Here is a 20,485-nt window from a genome sequence, read left to right on the forward strand (position 1 = left end):
AAGCTATTTTAAAAGCCCTTGAACGTATATGAATCTTCACCTGCATTAGGAGCTAACATAATTGTTGAACAAATTAGCTATTTATGTGCAGGCGTGGATGGAACAATCCTGGCAAGATCTGTGTGCCCAGAAGGCTGACGGCAGGGGTGCCGCTGGGACTGCTGAGACTGACCGCTGGGGATGCGGGTGGGGATGTGGGAAGGCTCTACCTTGCCTGTAGGATTGCTAGGTGCTGTCCCCAGCCAGTGATGCTCCGTGAGGGCTTGCACTGCTGTCTGGGCACAGGAACGCTGGCTGAACCATCCACTTAAGCTACCAGCTGTAGCGGGGAAACACATGGAGTGACTAGCACTAAAACAACTGCTTCTGCATCCTTTGGGGGGGAAGCTGAGTTTTAACCAAACTGGTAATTGTGAAGCTTTGGTTATCTCCCCAGATATATCTTTCCCTTTCTGTTGTTTCTGATACATAAATAAATGTTAGAAGAGGTCTGAGAGATTGACATTTGCAAGGAGGGTTAAATGTTTGCTCCGGGGAGATGGATGGTGGTGTGGGTAATCACGGGGAGGGGAAGAGAAGACCTCCATGGAGAGTCATTCTCAAAAGTTCCCTGAAGAAAGACAAAGCAAATGCTGTGTGCCTTCTGAAGAAATGTTGTGCTGGGTTTTCCTCCCCCTTGAAGCTGAGTGAGGCTGCAAAAAGGGCCATTAAGTGCAGGCACATGTACTGCTGACCCTGCTCCTGCGCTGGCACGGGGAGATAATACAGCTTTTCAGCTCTGTGGTTATTTATGTTTGGTGTAGGGCACTCCTTCTATTACACATGCAGGAAGGGCTGTGTTTTACTTCCATCTTCTTCTAGAGAGATCATTTCTGAATTGTGGTTCAAACCAAATGCGTAGTTTAGGTACATTTCTGGTAATGATACCCTTACAGCAGTCGTTTCAACTAGCGTGTGAGCCTCTAAAATTATTCTGGGGACATACAGACCTCTTTATACTGAGGTCTGTTAGGTGTAAGCCTAGTTTTAGTTACCTTAAAAGCAATCTACTAACTTCCAGGTGTTTACAAACCACACTGACTTACTGACAGCTACTGCACTAACGTGATTGTGAAGAGGCCGGAGCAGGGAAGCCAGAGCTGCGCTCACAGATCTGCTCCGTGCTGTTTGGCATCCAACATCTGGGCTGGTTTTGCAAAAGCAGAGTTGACTGATGTGCCTGTGAGGGAGCTGTACAAGACTGTGTCGCCTCTAGTATAAAATATCACATCTTCAGACAGTGGGGATGCAATATCACTAGCTCAAAGCTGTTGAATTTTGAGCATAAGGTTTAATTCCCATGGTTTGTACCCATCGCATGGCAATGTTTTGTGGTGCGAAACAGTATCTACCAGCCCCCTATGTAACATATATATATGGTGCATCATTTTGTTTGCCGTGGCCAGCAGAAAAGCAGCTGCCATAACTTTCAGTTTTACTGCCTTCAAATACCCTTTCCAAATGCTAATTCCCTTGTAATGCATCCTCCAGTCATTTTAAACAGGCCAACATAAACAGCGTGTAATCTGCAGTTCTGCTTTCTTTTTTTGAAGCACCTGAACTGGATGCTTTTTTCACAATAAAATTGATATCTAATTTACCACCCGTATTATTCTAATCACAGCAACAACTTTCAGTCTGCATACTGTGTAATTGTGCTTTCACATCATTCAAACCCATTTCTATTTGGTGAACTTCTGATAATTTTTTCTTTAGTTTCCAACGGTTATTTAATTGTCTTGTTAACATGGATCATTTGACTTTATATCAGATTAAACTGCAGTCTCGATGGCTCATTTTTGCAATATGCTGTGTTGACAGAAAGGTGCAGGGAATTTGAATGGATATATATCTTATTAAATGCCGATTTCATTAGCATATCATGTTAATACTCTTTTCGGTTCGATAAATTTATGCGGCACTTAAAAAACTATAAGCTTCTCTATAAAGCTTTGGCTAAACATTTTGCAGTCGGGTGTTGGAGCTCATTAGTTTTCATATATGTGTGTATGCAGAGTTTTGCTTTTGGCTTTGGAAAACAGGCAGTGGTGGGAGGTTACCTGCAGGATATTTGATGGTTGCTGGGCTTGGAGTGGGGTTTTGCTATATGTGTTTTAGGGAGAAAGAAGACATTCTTGGGCAGTAATTACTTTGTTTAGGACTATAATGCTTGAGGAAAGGATTATATCTTTACTGTACTAAAATTCTTTATTTAAAAATAATATTTTTTACACCTCCTACTTCATATCAGGTCTCCGGAAGACCCATTCAGTGCTCTTGCTTCATGAGAAGCAGAGAAAAGAGCTCAGCAGAGAAGGGGAGCAAATTGAAGTTAATGCCATGTCTAAAAGAGGGTGACAATTCACTTCATGAGACCAGGTTTCCTTTGAAATGCCACTAAAGTGGACTAGGTCAACATTTTGAACTAGTAGCTAAACTGGAAAAAGTTGGGTAAAGAACAACCTGAGGGCTTTTTCCCTGCTGCACTATCAATTACCTTCTTGTGTAGATCATTTTGTTTAATCCCGAATTCATCGTTCTGGTTTGGGATGTGTTGGAACCTTTGCTCTTCCCCCTTAGTATATTAGAATCATAGAACGGTTTGGGCTGGAAGGGACCTCAGAGCCCATCCAGTCCCACCCCTGCCCTGGGCAGGGACCCCTCCCACTGGATCAGGGGCTCCAAGCCCCATCCAGCCTGGCCCTGAACATCTCCAGGGATGGGGCAGCCACCCCTGCTCTGGGCAGCCTGGACCAGGGCCTCCCCACCCTCACAGCAAAACATTTCTTCCTAAGATCTCATGTCAATCTACCCTGTTTCAGCTTTATTAGTATAAATATATTGATTTAAAGAAACAACTTGTATTGCCTTCACCCCTGCTGAGAATCCTGCTGGTATTGTCTGTCTTGTCCAAGTTATATTTGACCCTGACACCACAGCAGCTGTCTGTGAGGATGGAGAGACTTCAGGTCTGCTTTTATTGCTAATTCTATGCTGAGGGATAAAAATCCTATCATCTTTAGGACCTGATCTCACCCAAAGACTTGTGCAATCATTAAACCTGTTGCAGAGAGAAGGAACCAGCTACATCAATCAATGAACTCATTAGGCACTGCCCAGGCCTGCTGGGGTGAGAGAGGGGACATTAAAAAAATGTAAATTAAAATAGTACGGAGAGACAGCAAAGCGTGGCTATGCGCTCCAGGCCTGCCACAGGACTTCCCATCTTGTTGGATAAAAGTAATAGAGACAGATTCATGCAAGTAGGCTAAAAATATGAAGTTATTACCTGCAACAGCTCTAATGAGTGCTTTGTTTAGGGAGCCAAGTGAATGAGAGGGAACACAATTACCTTCTCCCAAGGTAAGCCCCTAACTCTGGGCACCTTCTCTGCTGAGGAAGGAGATGGTACATATTTTGCTGCTACCGAGGCCGGTGTTGCTGTGCTTGCTTCTGATTCCTCTAAATGGCTACAAGAAGATGGTTTGTCTTGTTAATTAGAGCTGCTCTCATTGCAAATAGGGTTTCTCTCGGAATATTAACAATTTGCCCTTCACTTGAATCTTTTTACAACATGAATGGTTGCTCGCTAAAAGGACGGAAACTCAGAAACGTTTAATTAATGTATATTAAAATATTCAGAATTCTTGAAATGCTGTCTCAGCAGTTCCTTGTGAAACTTCTTTCATTCTAATCAAATGAGTATCTGTTTGTGGTGCTGTGGAGGGCTTTGATCAAAGCGGCTGAATGCTGTAAAAATGCTTACAAACACATATACCCTTCTGAACTCTGTAGGAGCCGGTGATTGACTCACACTCCCTAATTTGAGGAATTTGAAATCTAATTAACATTAAAGTGCAACCAAAATGCACAAAGATTAAGGGACAGAAGGATGCTTTCGCTGAAAGTCCTGCTCTCCACGCTGCATCACGCGAGATGTTTGAAAGTCAGGGTTTTTTTCCCCTACACAAAAATATAAGTAAATAACCAAAAAAGTAGAGCAGGTTTGATGCTGCAGAGGTTTCTCCCCAAAGGCCCAAAGAAGCAGGAGGCGCTGAGCTGAGAGCGGCGTGTGGTGAGAGCACCTCTGCTGATCTGTGCAACATCACGCAGAGTGAAAAGGAACATCCTCGCACTTGGCAGGGACCGTGGTGATGGCACGTCCAAGACTAACGTGAAGGGTAAATCAAGTACAACTCTGCCTTTGAAGTTCAAGGGGAAAAAGAGTAAGATTAACTCATTTCTACTCTAAGATTTCTTATCTGTGATTTCATGGAGGAAATTGTGTCACCAAACTCCTTTTAGGAAAAGTGTCCTCGGCTTATTAACTCGCTTCATGTTTTGTCCAGTTTCAAAGGGGAAGAGGGCTGCGTTCATGGGTGGGTGATATTATTTCAGGAGACGTCTTAGTTAATTATCTATTGAAACATCACTAGGAGATATTCTTTCTCTGCCATGCAGCTTGATACTTCATGCAGTAAAAGGTAACTCTTCCATAGTTCATTAAATTATGTTGTGGTGAACTTATCTCCACTGGGTCTCAATTAAGAAGTGAAGCCAGTGCCTTTAGAGGGAAAGGCAGAGAACAATCAGAATATACTGAATATATAATTGGATCTCTGGAAACCAGCACGAGGGAAAACATGGTGTGCAAATGTGTAGACGTAAAGAATGTGTTATATCTCCAAGATTTGTACATAGAGGTATAATATAATTAGATCATTATTGTTCGTTAGGATTATTTAATGCTTTAAAAAATGTAACATGTTCTTTCTAAGTTCCTTACCCACTGTAAATTTACAGTAGTAAATATTTGTTTTCCTTACTGCTTCCCTTGTTTCCATTTTAGCACCCCTGGGAACTGCAATCATGCTGATTCTGGGCCCACTGTCTGTTAATACGGAAAACTGCAGCAAATTTTCTGTTACATTATAATTTAATTCAACATTTGGATTTTAATAATATTTTAAAATTTTCCTTTAAAAAACTGTTTAAAGTCTCTAGCAGAACTAGTCTCTATGGATGTTTTTCTAAAAAAACCCTCAAATCTCCTTCCATTAAATAATTTCAAATGTGAAGAACAGAAAAGGAAGTTACCTCATCTTTTGTTTCTCAAACCTACTTTCCTACCATTCTTTTTTTTTTGTTTGTTTCTCTCCCATTTACATACTTCCCTTTCCTAACACTGGGGTTACAATCATTTGCTAAGGTCTGTTCATTTTGTTTTTCTCCTACAAAATACGTCATCCCAAGAAGCATTCTGCAGGTATGGGTGAAATACCTACTGGGATAGGCAGGGACACAGCCCTTTTAACAAGCAGCAGGGAACACACCATCAATATATGGGTGTTAAACAATACCTGTCTTTGTACGTTCTTAAGTAACTTAATTCCCTTCAATAGCATGAGAATGAGCAGCTCATTAATGCAGAATAATTGGAATTTTAATTAGGTAGTGACTTAAGGATGACTCCTGTTTACAAGGTAATAACGTCTCTTGAGCTAAAAGAATGGAGGGGCAGGTTTCAATTTAACAGCTTATAAACAATCAGTTGATTGGTTCCCACTCTTAATCTTGGCTGTTCATAGGATCTACATGAACTTGATGGCTGAGGTGCCGATATTTATTTTGGGCACGTGAATGGTGTCCCAGCCCTGTGGAAGTTCCCACCAAAGTCTTTAGGACAATTTTTAAACAATTACCACGAACTGCATTAAAGTGTCAATGAGTACAGAATTGCTTTCTATGGCATAAAATTCAAGGTATCTACCTGCAGGTGTATACATTTCCTTTTGTGGCTCAATACATGCCATTTCATTTGTTTACAATGGAGTAGTGAGAGGAATTTATTTTCTTGTGTGAGATAAGCATCATCGTGTTTTTCCTAGCAGCTGCATGCACAATTAGGAGGATCCAATTAAAGCTGCATTCGGTTCACACAGAGCGGCAGTGATTGCTGTCTATAATTTCTCCTGTGGTTTGACTTATGGGCACTGAGCTGTGCAGCACTTTATTAACAAATAAAGTCAAGTCAAACAAATCAAGAAAAAACCCTGCAACAAGCTGGAAACTGGTACGTAGGATCTCGGCCATTGTGCGCTGCCTACAGCTCAAGAAAAGGAGCCTCCCCTCTCACCATCTCACTGGGCAAACGCCCAGGTTCCTCTGTTGAGGCTTGTGTTTTCCTAGCCCTGAGAAGTATTTGTGTGTCTCTGCCCCCATGCCAGCCGCTCTGACCGCCACGGGTGTAGGTCATCCAAAGACTCCTGAGAATGCAAGCCTAAAATGATTCTAAAGCCAAATATCCCTTTGCTTATCCCAAGCGTTATCTGTGCCATCCTTACCGAAAGCTCAGCCAATCTTTATGCCAAATGGAAAGAGGTAAATGAATTAGGAAAGAGAAGGAACAGGGCACCGGAGCACAGGCGCCTTCTTGAAGGATAAGGAATTTCATTTACAAGCTGCTTTGTTTCCCCTCCTGAGGCTGTTGAGTTCCCACTGCTCCATAAAGGGATTCGACGTCCCTTCATTTCCTCCCAGCCCGTGTAGCTCTCCTTGTGTGCGTGCACGTACGCGGTGGCACAGCACGTTTCACTTTCCTCGTGTAGGGACACCCGAGGGCTGTAAACACTGATCTCTTGGCTAATGCTCTACAAAGAGCAAAACATCAGACATCCAGTCCCTGCAAAGAGTTTTATGGGAAAATATATGGTTTCCAACTAAGAAGCAGGACCAGAAGCCCCCAAAGGTTTCATTTCTGTAGGCATGAACAGCCAGCGGAGGACGATCCTCAAAACAGCGGGAAGGAGCGTGTCTGAATTGCCCTGATGTCCTGAAGTGGCTGAGACCAAAAAGGGACTTAATTTTACACGATACTGAATATTCTGGCTCTCGAGCAGCAGAGCACTCCTGGCACCGGAGCAGAGCTGACAGTCGAGCCACTTCATTGACCCCACAGTGCTCTTTGGCACTGATGCCACGAGCTAGCATCTCGTTGGATGGGGCCGGTACAGAGTAAATTCAAAATCAATTAATCACCTTGAGTCTGTCAAGTGGTGATGGATCCCAAACCGGTCCCTTACTTTCAAAACCAGATAGATTATTCATTTGGAGAAAATGATAAAGATGTCTACAAGCAGTTGCTCTTGTGTCGGGCCTACAGGAGATCAATTATTTGGCTTTTTATGCTTTCCTGACTGGTGCTAAAGCAGAAGTTAACTGGCAGTTTTGATGCGGAGACACAAAGCAAGCTGTAATAGAGAAGAAAGCCGCCTTTAATTTCAAGCTCCACTAGAATCATGAAAGGAAAATTAATGTTTACTAAGTGAAAAAGGATGATATTGCTGGAGAGAGGAAGTTTTGGTTAAGCTTTTAGGGGAACATTAATAACTTTGAGAAACGGAAACATATATTATAAAATGCGTTTAAAATGGCATAAAGTTTAGAAAATCCAGAAAGTATTTTAAAATGACCTAAGTTCCTGAACGTGGGATCAAGCTTTAAAAATGAAGCAAAATGAATGGTAGCTGATGCATGGAAAGAGTCTTTCTAGTACTAATGCATTTGCTATGAGGAATTCGATATAGCCTTGTGTTTAGAATCAACGTTTTGAGGTGAAGTGAGAGTCTGCTGACCAACTTTTGCACATTTCTTTAATGCCTCTGCAAATTTCCAGGAGAACCGGAGAGGCATCCAGGCTTGTTCCCTAGGAATGTACTTTCACAAAGCTGCCACTCGGCCAGTCTCCTGACATATCGCGGCGCGGCTGAGGTTTGCCTGTGATATGTTGCCAAGCACCGTAACTGACTGCAGCTCTGAGATGGCAGGTCACTTTTTATTTTGCCAGGCACAACAAAGAAGTGTCAACCTCTGACAGGTTTTTAAAAGTAGGCTTTAAAAGAAATATCAAAGCTTTTTTTTTTCTTTTTTTAACCAGTCAGTATCTGAGAAGAAATGCTCACAGAAAAAGAGAGAAATTTGTGGGAGTGATTTAGCACTGGGTTTATGCTGATAAATACTTTTGGGATTAGGTGACGTAGACTTTATGCTGTCAAATAAATGGGTTCAGTCATCTGATATGTGTGTGCACACGCACCAGTGTGGTGGGATAAATACTGCCGCCAATAACACACTTGATTTTGTGACAATCTCACAGTTAATATGCTTTGGTCTTGCATTTTTGTTGTTGGATCCTGCAGTCCTTGGGCACCTTGAATTCCCTGCAGAGAACCCCCATAATAAAAGGAAACGGAAACGTTTAGCAGGTGAATCACTCGATTTAACACAATATAGCACAATCTATGAGCAGCAAGGCAGGACAGGGAACAAACTGCAGCAGCTTTGGATCCCAATTCCACAGTCAAACACCAAAGTGCTCCAAGGCTGTGAAGCATTTGCTGATGGTCAACAGGAAATACTGGTCCTATAAATGCTGGCCTGTGATGCTATAGCTTAAGAGCTGTATTTGCTTTAATGGGCTTTAGGCTGGAAAAAGTACCGGCTTTCTAACTGCTAAAGCATGTTAAGAGGAACTGTTAGGAAAAAAAGAAAGAAAAAAATAAGTAGTGCTCTCTCAATACCATGGAATAAATAAATGCTCCATTTTTCACAGGACTGCCAAGGGTATGGTATTGTCATGAAAGCAGGGGAAAGTGTTGTAGGAGACAATCTCTGTATATTACTCGTGACAAAACAGCTTAGACATAATTGCTTTCAGCACTAGGCTGCATTTCTTTTGAATAGGATTGTGCTGGCAGTGTGGTGTAGGGTTCCTTTATCACCATCTGGACTGCATCTGATCCCCCTGTAGCAGCACACTGGTGAAGTTCCAATGTGCACAGTAACCGGGTTCACAGTCACAGTCAGGCTAAAACACAAGCATTTCAAGCAACAGAAAAGGGAATATCATGTCTATAAGACTGCATTCCCCTTATAATTGCCTTTCCTCAGCAGATGAGGAAATAGATGATGTTCCTTTCATCCCAGTAAATGCAAACCATTGGGAACTGGTCTGTGGACAGGGAGGTTCTTTGCTGGGGGAAGTTTGGCTAAAGAAGACTCAGAGGATGTGAGTGTGGAAGATTCATCCACTCTTGAGTTGGTAGAAGCTACCCTTATGTGCCTAACAGTATGCTGCTTCTTGAAAAGCTTATCGGCGAGCCCCCTCGCCTCCACTGCAGTCACCAGATCCTTTTGTTCATGATTTCTGCTGATGCTGTTACCGACTAAATGGCTCCCGGTTTATAAAGAGAAGTAAGTTGCAAATTGTAGGAAAATTACTTCTGAAATTATATATCAATGCTAGTTCATTTTCAATTGTATATATGAAAAGTTTCCAGTACGACAAACAAGCGGTGCATTGTGCACTAGGATAGCATTATGGAAATGCTCAGCTAACACAGAGATGTGCACATGACTGTAATTTGTGAGTAACAAGGTATATGTGCTCTGAATAGGCAATTAAGAAAATTTCAGTATAGCTGTAATATTGGTATTTGCTCTAAGGCTACTGCAATATACAGTAAAATTTCTGCACCGTGGCTCCCTTGTGCCATCAGGTTTGCAATGGTATCCGCATGGCAGCCCTTCCATTGTCTCTCCTCCCTCCCTCTCCTCCCCATCGCACCCTTAGTAAAGCAGAAAACAAAGAAGCCGACAGCACGATGTTAGGAATTGGTAGATGAGGTAAGGAGAGCAATCACTGCAGGATCTCAGTCAGATGAGCTTCAGACTTGGTTATATTCATACCCAACTACCGAAATCTGATACAGTTAGACTGCATTTCTACTCTACTCCTTCTTTTCACTTTCTAAGAACTTTCATAATATGCATCCTTTGAGATGCATTTTCCACCTTTTACCAGCTCCCAGATGAGTGTGTGGCCATATATATTCATCTTAAAAGTTCTAACTGCAATCACTTGCAGGTGAGAAATTTGAGACATGAATAGAGGCATAGAGAATTATTAAAACTGTCCCTGGTTTTTATTTGGCAAAGCCTCCTATAAGAAAAGTATATACCATCTTAGATACCCTTTCTCTTCTGATGAAGATCCATAGCAAACCTGGCTTTCAGTACAGCTACAGGCACTGTAGTAGAGCTATAGGTGCTCTGCACCTTGGAAGGAGTGGTCCTTGTACTCATGTCCTCACCTGCCCCCCTGCTCTTCATGGCCACAGTCCTGTCTCCGGTCCATGGACTGGTAAGTCTGCAGCTCAGAAGTTTGTGCCAGTGTTTGAAATCCGCCTGAGAGCTGTCAGGATGGGTGGCATCCCCAGGCTCCTCTCTCGCGTGCTGACGCTGTGTGTCCAAGCTGCTCTCTCTCGTCCCACCCGACTGCAGCTCCCACAAATCCCAGATTTCTGTGCTGTCAGTGATCTCATAAACTGCAGTGGCCCGGGCCAAGGCTGTAAAGGTGCTCGTTAGCCCTATCAGCCCTTCCACTGTAAATCCCAAGAGAGAAAGAGCGTACTGCTGTACTGAGGGAGCCTCCTGCGAACCCAGCTGCTTCTAGGGTTCCAGGACAAATGCAGCAGCAGAGTGGCTGCACGGTTAGTTACTGTAAAGTTTTTGCGTGTTTAATATCCTGTCACAGACAGGAGATTCACACATTCGAGTGTCATTAGCATTAGGATGGGAATATATCTATTAATTTTTTCCTGTGCACTGTGTGCAAATGTGCTTGACTTGCCCAAACCAAATCCTTTACTGTGTCTAAGAATAATGGCACAATTACTGCAGAAGCCAAGTTTTATATAATTATACAGGAGAATTATTAGCAAGGCATTGTGTTTCTGTGCATTGGATGACTATGATCGATACCACCTCTCAACCCAGCCACTGCTTTATCCTGCATTCTCCATAGCAAAGCACTCTTCATGACGCCCAGCAAACAACTGTCATAAGTGAAGTTATTGTCTCTTTAACGACGACAGGAATACCCACTCAATTTAATATATTGGCTTGGGAAATCTGTTTTGCCCACCCTAAATGGCTGTCTGTCTTAAATACATCTGCTCAGAGAGATGTGCATTATATAAATAAAGCTACACAGACAGCATGTTTGTCAATCAGCAAAAAAGGCTCTACACCCGCTATCCTGGGCACATATACTTTGTAAGCATTGGTTTCCAACAGATAAATGTAATCAAGGTTTATATGCTCACAGAAGCCAACAGGATGGGATTGTTTCACTCGAAAGATCAGAAGAAAATTGTAACTAATGTTGTGGAAAATTACTTTGATATTGCTTTCTCGGTACAGCATCACAATTAGGTAGCAATGTGAGGCACAGGGAAAGAATAAATGAATAGTAACAAATCAACACAAACAGCAACTGTCAGGAGTACTTTGCTCAGTGAAAGTAATGTAAGCATTACTTAAGGTTTTATGACTGTGGGTTTTATACTGGTGTAAGTAGTACATCAAGGTCTCGCCGTCAGGCTTGCTAGGACTTAAAACAATCAAGAACAATTTCCTGAACAGACAGATAAAACTAAAGGACCAAACTATTTTTATTAATCTTGTTTCATAAGTTGTACTTTCTTAAATTAAAGATGACTGGATGTACTAACAGTGAAAAATGTCCTTTTGGACAATGTGAAATTCTCCTACGCTGCTTTTCAGTGGAAAAATGAATGTTACTGACTTTTCTCCGGCTTTCCTGATGAGATTCCAGCGCCTGGCGAATGTGTAGTAACTACATGAGAAACACAAAAGCCAAGGCTAATCCAATAAGACTTCTCCATGCAGAATCTCTTGTCCTAAGTAGCTTAATGACACATGAATTTGTTCAATTCTATTGAGGGAGCAATCAGAGAAGCAAATGATAGCAATATCCAATCTCCATTACAAACACTCTGGGCAGGGGAAGGCTCCTTCCCAGCTCACCAAAAAAGCTGCTTGTGAATGACTGGTTTTCACAGGAGACTGTGGAGTGGTGAGATATTCCCACCTCTCTTTTTAATCAAATGAATGGATATATTTTCCTGTGTCCTTTAAGCCACCTAATAGGATTTAGTGATAACGGGTATCATTTTCAGAAGCAGGGGATGTGAGGAGTTCCCGAGTCCACTGGGAGCTGAAAGCACTTAACACACATGAAAATCAGCCAAACAGAAATAAGAGTAATTGTATTGAGCACCTTTTACTCAAGGGTGTAGTGTGGTTCTGCTAACATAAATTGTAATTGAAGGAGAGAATCGAGCAGTTGATGACACCCCTTCGGCAGCAGCATGGGATGTTCATTTTTTGCTGTGCAGGACCCTGCCCGCAGCAGTCGAGGATGTCAAGGAGCAGGTTTCCCTGCTGGGTGTAGGAGCTCTGGTCAAATCTGCTTTTATTTAAATAAGCTTAGGCATCCCCTTCTACAGGTGCACCCCTCTCAGAAATCACTTCACAGTGTGCTACAATCAGCAGTCAGTGTTCAAGAAGTTGGTGAAGGAGAGAACAGAGGTACGATTGGTCAAGATGAAGCACCAATAATGAAAAAAGGTGAAGAAATTGCACTGCTTTTGAGACACCACTAGAAATTCCTTCTCTTTCAGGAGCCAAATGCTTCTTGAAACTGTTTCTTAAGCAAACTTCTCTTTTTTCTTTACAGAAATAGTTACCTAGTTTCATAATAGCCTTTATAAAAAAACTTAAATACCTTTGTTGAGGTATACCTATGTGAAATATGTAAAATGTGATGGTGTAAGTACAAAACGTTGGACATGAGCGAGTCAGACAGTCAAATATAAAGAGGAATGCTAACCTGGTGTCTGCTGATGAACGATTTCTTCTGGATCCTGCAGGTGAATGAAGACAACGAGTCCTGCTGCTCCAAACAGCAAGATGAAGGAGAACATACACGTCAGCCTCATAATTATTGTTCTCAGATCAATGCAGTTCTGAGCCAGGAAAAGAACTGCAGGCGATCTCCAGGACACTCTTCACTCATAGCCTCGTCCTCTCATCTGGAAGTCTGGCGTAATACATCTACAAGAGGTAAAAAACCCAAAGCCCTATAACTTAATACACAGAACATTTATTTTTTCAATACAAGTTAGTAGACTTAAGTCTCTGTTCAGATCAAATAGTTGATGTCTCAAGCATTTATTTGGTACAGTTAATTGCAGTCATGCAGTCAATTTCTGCCCCATCGCTTTGCCTTTAGTTATATGTCACTGATTTAATGCATTGAAAAAATAATAAAGAATATCATTAAAAAGTGCCGTTTGGGAAAAATGGTTGCTTTTGCCACACAACCTTGGTCCTTCTTTTTGGTAATACGAAGAAAAGTCCAGAAGAGCACAGGCAATAGAACTGGTTCCCAAAATTGTAATCAGTTCCCTTACTGAAGGAAATGATTGAATACAAGGGCTCAGGCTGGAGATCAGCAACTGGTCACAGGGGTGAGGATCAGAAAGGCTGTGACGGAGCAGGGAGCTGAAGGGTCTCCCAGCCGTGGCGCTGCCGTTCTCTGCCGGGAATGCCCTGGCAGCTGGTGGGAGACAGAGCTGCCAAGAAATGCCTGATCATAATTAGAGAGAGCAGCTTAAAAACATCCACTCACAAATAACAAGGGGTTTATATTTGCTTAACGCTGAGTTTTAAGGTCATTTTTTGAATGAATTATACCCTTGAGCAAATATGGGTTTCTAAAACAATTATTATTAGCTTAAAATGCTAAACCATTTTCTTTGGTTTTGATTTGTTGAATTGGTTTTGTTTGAAGTAAAGGCAGCAGCAAGAAAGAAGATCCCTAGCCAGTTTTTAATTAGTGGAAGAAATGCTACAGTAGCAGTTTTTAACAGTTATAATGTTTACTTTATTCCACATCCTATAAGACAATTGTGTTCAGGATCACATCACCTTTCAGGTGAGACACTGCAATGTCTTCAGGACTGTTCGAGACACAAGAGAATGTTAGATGAAGACAGACATTGAAAGAAAAAGTACTTGCACTCCAAAGCCAGAGTGCTTACTGCCTGTTGCCTTAACACAGCTTTGCACAGGGTGAGAGGGAGTCCAAGGAGAGCGCACCTCTTTCCCCGCAACAGAATTATTACCTCTCAGCAAAACACAGACTTCAGAGACCTTTAAATTATGGGTCTAGGCTTCCCCCTTCCCTGTTCTCCTGTAATTATTTTTTCAATCAGTTGACTTTAATTAACGTGTCCTAGGAGAGCAAAGCTGGTGAATGGGAAGGGCTGTTTTCTGCCTGCTGAGCGTGTGCTTCCGGAGCCCTCCCAGGCCTAGTTGAGCTGCAGGAGCAGAGGAACTCTGAAAGCAGTTAGCACTGACTTATAAATGTGAACAAAGCATCCTCACTAAGGAAACATTGGAAAAAAATGTTTACGCTTTAATGACAATTTTAAAGATAGACAAAATAAAAAACCCTACAAAAAGCCTTAGTGGAGCATCAGCTAAGGGTTTCTTCAGGCAATGCTTCACCACGCATGTGGGAGCTTTGGACTGATCAGTCTGGGAGGCAGAATTTGGAGAAATCCGTAGCCTTCAACTTACACTTCAGATTTGCAGTCACTTCTTCAACTGTGCTCCTCACAATGGGCAATAACGTACTGTTATAATTCTTATTAGCATTACTGAGAGTGCAAGCAGATAAGGTTGCAAGCAACTTCCAATCTAAACTCCATTTTCAGCTGCCCTGAACTCATTAAACAGACGGAGAGCGGTTCACTAGAACGTGCAATAATGAATTGAAATATCTAACTTTTTATTTATTCCTCCTTTATACATTTCTGTGGAGGATAAAACTCTTAGGTATCAATATATGTTTTTCTGAGCTTTCCCATTACAACGTATGTGAATGCTCTGCCCTTGAAAGCAGCAGAACTATGTGTAGATGCAAATATTAGCTCTCAGATAGCACTTTCCAGTTCAAAGATGTTCATTAATCACCATAGTACTCCTAGGAATGGTGGGGTGAAGAAGTAATAGCACTGGGTAGGAGAATAGGTGTTGCATCATTAAAGCAATCCTTGTAAGGGAAAAGGTGGACAGTTTTAGGAAATCAAAACATCCAAATATATTTGTGGAAAATATCTGAATATTACAGCAACAATTTCAGGCACCAAGTATTTTACTTAAGAACACAGAAACAGGACTAGCTGGCTACAGCTCCTCATTGCTCTCTGTTGGCTGCTCAAAGAGACGTTGGCAGAAGCTGCTCTACCTGACCCTGTGGGCAATTGGGTGCCTGTGTGCTTTCACTCCCCTGGCTCACTGGTGACCAGCACAGCAACATCAGCCTGAAGATGGAAGGGTCTGTGCCAAGATGAGGACGGGAGAGACTTTTTTCCTTTGTGGCACCAGAGAAAGGGAAGAACCAAGGCGGGCCAGAGATCCCGTGAAGCTCCTGCCCACTGCAGGGCACCTTTATACTCTCCCTTTCTGGGTTTCACTGCAAGGCACTGACGTAAATCCCAGTGAATCAAGGAACACAAACTAATGCCAGCATCAGGTTTACATTACCATGTACATTAGCAAGTCAACAAAACATCCAAGTTGTTTGCAAACACCTCCTGATTGCTAAATTGGACAATTACAAATCACCTATGAATGAATGTAAATGCCTGGTTCACATGTACACGGTAAGCTTCATTTCTCATGCTGTGCAAGCTTTAGCTGCTATTCCTTTAGCTGATAGCAGGCTGCCTGTTCCGAAGAGGGCAGCACTATGCAGGTAGCTTTAAAAGCAGGGAGAGGTGCGTTCTCACCAGGTGCTTTGTTTGCTGCTGAATAGCCCAGTATTAAAGCAGCAGAGATTGGCTGGGGCACGAGCTCCTGCTGCTGTGGTTCTGCCAAACTGGGATGTCCCCACGGTGCTGTGCAGCTCCCTGCGGAGGGTCCTGCCTCGCTGTACGGAGAAACACGGCACCGCACGGACACGGCCTCCGCGCCGCCTTTTATCTTTGCTGAATGCAGGCACTGACTGGTGGAATTGCCAGTTCATGAGGTGTTTCTAAATGCATAACTATTTTTATGAATCAATCTTAACCCGGTAAAAGTTAGATGTTAAATTTCAACAATCCCCTAGATGAATCATAGAATGGTTGGATTGGAAAGGACCTTAATGCCCATCCAGTCCCACCCCTGCCCTGGGCAGGGACACCTCCCACTGGATCAGGGTCTCCCAGCCCCATTCAACCTGGCCTTGGACACCTCCAGGGATGGGGCAGCCACCCCTGCTCTGGGCAACCTGGGCCAGGGTCTCCCCACCCTCACAGCAAAGAATTTCTTCCTAATGTCTAATCTAAATCTTCCCCCCTCCAATTTAAAGCCATTCCCCCTTGTCCTGTCACCCCATGCCCTTGTAAAAAGCCCCTCCCCAGCTTTCCTGGAGCCCCTTCCAGCACTGGAAGCTGCTCTAAGGTCTCCTCAGAGCCTTCTCTTCTCCAGGCTGAGCAACCCCAACTCTCTCAGCCTGTCCTCGTATGGGAGATGCTCCAGCCCTCGCATCATCTTCATGGCCTCCTCTGGACCTTTTCCAACAGTTCCATCTCCTCCTTATGCTGGGGTTTCCAGAACTGGACACGGGACTCCAGGTGGGGTCTCAGGAGAGCAGAGCAGGGGGTATCCCCTCCCTTAACCTGGTGGCCACGCTCTGATCTGAGGAGGTTGAACCGCGAGTTGTTGGCAGCTGGGAGCTGTGATGGGTTTTTGTTTTGTACTCGGTTTTGTTTTGTGTGTTCTGAAAAGGAGCAGCAATGGAGCACACACTTTGTGCATTATTAAGATAATTTTCCTTAGATTGTGTAATATAGCCAGAGACCGGGATAGCGACAGCAGGCAATTAGCTGAATAGAAAAAGAAATTGAATAGTATTACTACAAGAATATTAGAAAAAGATTTGCTATTATTACTGAAATGATCGCTCTTAGATACATTAGCTGTGTTTCTACGGGTTGTGTGAACAACGGCTGCTTCTCATCTGAAGCTGAGCCAAGCATGTGCTTCCTTGCTGAAAAGCACTTAGAGAGATAAAATGCCTTCAAACGCAGGGCACTAAGTTTTCCCATCACTCGAGTGTCCACTCTCTGCTTTGCTCCTGACTTCTAGATCTGGCTTATCATCACATTTACAAAAGAAAAAAAGGATTTATAAACATTATTTGTATTCACCGGTAAAACTAACTTTTTATAGCAGTGTTACAAATGCAGGCACTGTACTAGAGGTGGAAATATAAAAAGTCATGTTATTCTGTAGCTGTCAGCACTTCTTCTTGGAAATAAGAAATGCAAATGAATCCCAAGTATTATGTCCCAAATCCTCTAGCTTCTGTAGCGTAGAAAGTAGGAGGAAACTATTATTCCTGTGGCTGCTTCTATTCACCAGATGTTCTTGTTTGGGTGCTGGGTTTTCTGTCACTAAATTCTTGCTGGTGTATCAACAGAACAAAAACTTTCATAATTCCTGGAGATTTGTAGAGGACAAATCTGTTTCCAGCCGATATTTTGGCATAGGTGCAAAAAGCTAGGTTATTGTTTTATGTAGCTGAAGTCACAGTGATAGCACATGACCCCTTTTTCCTATTCCAACCCCCCAGCAAAGCTGCTAAAGCCGGTCCCCTCATTTCCATCACGTGTTGCGATAGGAAGCAGGCACTTTCCACTTTCATGTACAATTCAAGACCAAAAGGGACAGCACTCAGTAAACAACCAAAATAATCCTTTCAAAGTCAAGAAGATTTCTTTCCTATCTTTCTGGGTGCAAATTGTAGCAGGAGTCATGTGTTACTAATCTCCTCAGCAGTGCAGCAGGTCCGGAGCAAGTTAATACGCACACCTCTCTGAGATCCTCGAGGGCTTAGAATGCTATTCCTAAGTGAAACTATAATCTCTAAAGCAGTTTGTATTTGAAATTAAAAAGGTCTTCTTTGCTTTGTTTCAAATTAACGTCTCACAGGTGTTGTACAGTGACAGTGTAAATAGGGAGCATCAATGATGAACCCGTCCAGCAGACGCACCAGAGCAGAAGCAGCGCAGTTTGCCTGGTAGATCTCAGGCACAGGCAGCCCAGCTCTCCCAGGCTCTGCCTGGCAGCAGGATTTATAGTGATATTGTCCCACTTACAATATTTCATATAAAAACTGGGCTGAATGCTGTGAACTCTGTCGTAAAATACAGTGGAAAAGTTCTTAGCTTTTAGATGCCCACTGGTTCCAGTTAGAGCCCTGCCTGAAATGCTCTCTCTCCTTCCACTTGCCTTGATCTGTCTTCTATTTAAAGCAACTATCACACTTTAAAGGTTTGTTTAGATGATTGCACCGTTGTGTGACAGAAGTGGTTGCACATCCCTGAAATACTCTTCTTCAGTTATCCTGAAGGTGCTTCATTTCTCTCTTCTATAGGTTTCCTGGCTATCCTGAACAAAAATGCCTTCGTTCAGAAGAGATGATGCACGTGGAGTCAGCTGGACTTCCAGAGGTACCAAAAAGTAACCACCCCAGACATATTCCCTTCTTTCTGTTAGTTGAAGCAAATGGAGTTTGCTTTAGACATTAATTTTTCCGTGCAGTTTTAGGTGTGTTGTGGTAAGGAGAAAAAGATGAGAGAGCATAAAAGTTTATCTGCTTCTCTCTCTATATTTTATATATATATATAAAAATACATAATACATTTTATATATATAAACTTGAACAGTACATTCCTAGCCATTAGGCAAAAGTTTTATCCACATGAAAAATCTCTTGACATTATGGAATTTAAAAAAGTTTTCATAACAACAATTCTGAGTAGCTTTATGTAAATATAGATTTGGGATCCTGTCCTCCAACATCATGACTTAATTTTGTGCCTGATGTAATATGGTCCATTGTAACACCGTGTGGAGACTCGTGATTTCTCAATGTTATTTCCTTTGATGTGGAGATTTTTTGTCTGGGAGTCATAAGCAAGCAAGAGAAAAAGGAGAACTGGAATGGCCTCCGTAAGCTAGGAATGAAAAACGTTTATCACAAATGAGGGTGGGTTTAATTCTGCACTTGAGGAAACAAAACACAGCAAAATTTCTGCAAAAGCTGAAAGAAAACAAGCTCCTGGCTCACACTGTGTCGAGTACATTGTGATGCTACTATGGTTACTTCAGGAAGAAGAAAACAGCCCTCGTAATCTTGAAATGGAACATTTTGCTGTGGCAGTGGAGCAGGTTCCTTTATTGACTCCAGCAACTTCTGTAATGGTGTACATCTCACTATTTTCACCTATTGCTGCCTCTGAATCCTTCCAGCCATGATCACTACTTTGTTTCTTATTGAAATTTTACAAATGCTTTCTCCCCACTGAAAGATCACCTCTGTTAGTGAAGGTGCTTTCTCACTTCGACTCTGCCTGTGTGTCAGAGATAAGTCACTCCTCTTGTTCTTGATTTGGGCAGATGAAGCCCAGCAGCTAATGAAAAGGAAATATTCTGTAACTAGTTCTAGTTGGAATACTATTTTTTTTTTCTTCTCTAAGATACCTCTTACATTTTCTTTCCAGCTGGAATTTTTTACCCAGGCTGTATTGCAAAGCAAACAGAAAGAAATATTTGCATTTTATTTTGAAGTGCAATTTCTAAACAAAAGGAAATAGGATTTCTGTTTTTAGTTCAGTTGTCATGTAACTGCAGCATATAAAGAGAAGCTGCACCGCGTGCTGGAGGGTTAGCCAGCTGGGTGGGCAGAGGCATAGCTGGGACTGAGCCCCTCCAGCTCACACGCCACCTGGGACCAAAGAGAAGATCTTCTGCCCACTGAGATCTCTCTTAGGCGTCTGGGGAAGAGGAATACCTGGGGGCTTTGCCATCACTTGAAGAGGAGTGAAATAGTTCTGTGTAATGGTGAGGGAGGGGAGCACCTGAGGAAGCTGGTGGACTCGTAGAGAGGCAGAGCTGTGATGTGGGCAGGAATCGCCCAGGGAAGCAGGCTGAGCGTGGGGGTAGATGATGCCTGTCCAAAGGCAGCAGGAGGGGGTGTTTATCACCATTATAGTGGAGCGCTGCTTACGCAGAGTGGTGAGGATTTGCCCAACCCTTGCACTCCTTGGCTTCCAAAAGTTCAGATTTTGGCCACGTCAGCGTTGGGGAAGGGGTGCGATACCACCTGCAGCTTCAGCACAGTCATTTTTGGAAAGGCAGGAGTGTGTAGCTGCCAAGAGAGCCACAAGGACAGAGACGTGGCCCGTGGTCAGAAATGCGACTGTTTCATTAGGTGGTGGCTGCGGTAAGTGTAGAACAGCGTGAGAAAGGAGGTGCAAGGCTGTCAGGGAAAGGACTGCAGGTCCCCATTTACACAGAGGACCAGAAACACCAGTAGGATGGTCACTAGGTAAGGAACCGGGGCACCTACATGCAATGCACTTCTAGTTCCTCCTTATCTGCTTGCTACTATGCTCCAGAATTTCAGAGCAGTCAGAGGAAACACATGGATTTCAGCGCAATTACTCAGATTTTTAAACAGGCA

General features: G+C 42.8%; 1 protein-coding gene across 1 annotated transcript in view; it reads right to left on the bottom strand.

Moving 5' to 3' along the window:
- CHST8 (carbohydrate sulfotransferase 8) overlaps nt 1-20,485 on the bottom strand; it is a 150,663-nt gene that overhangs the window by 96,818 nt on the left and 33,360 nt on the right. Inside the window, exon 2 of the mRNA XM_069868515.1 lies at nt 12,794-13,017. Within this exon, the coding sequence (XP_069724616.1) occupies nt 12,794-12,902 (109 nt within the window). The 5' untranslated portion in view covers nt 12,903-13,017. The remainder of the gene's footprint in view (nt 1-12,793; nt 13,018-20,485) is intronic.

The sequence above is a fragment of the Phaenicophaeus curvirostris genome, chromosome 14, assembly GCF_032191515.1.
Source record: "Phaenicophaeus curvirostris isolate KB17595 chromosome 14, BPBGC_Pcur_1.0, whole genome shotgun sequence".
Taxonomy (NCBI): Eukaryota; Metazoa; Chordata; class Aves; order Cuculiformes; family Cuculidae; genus Phaenicophaeus; species Phaenicophaeus curvirostris.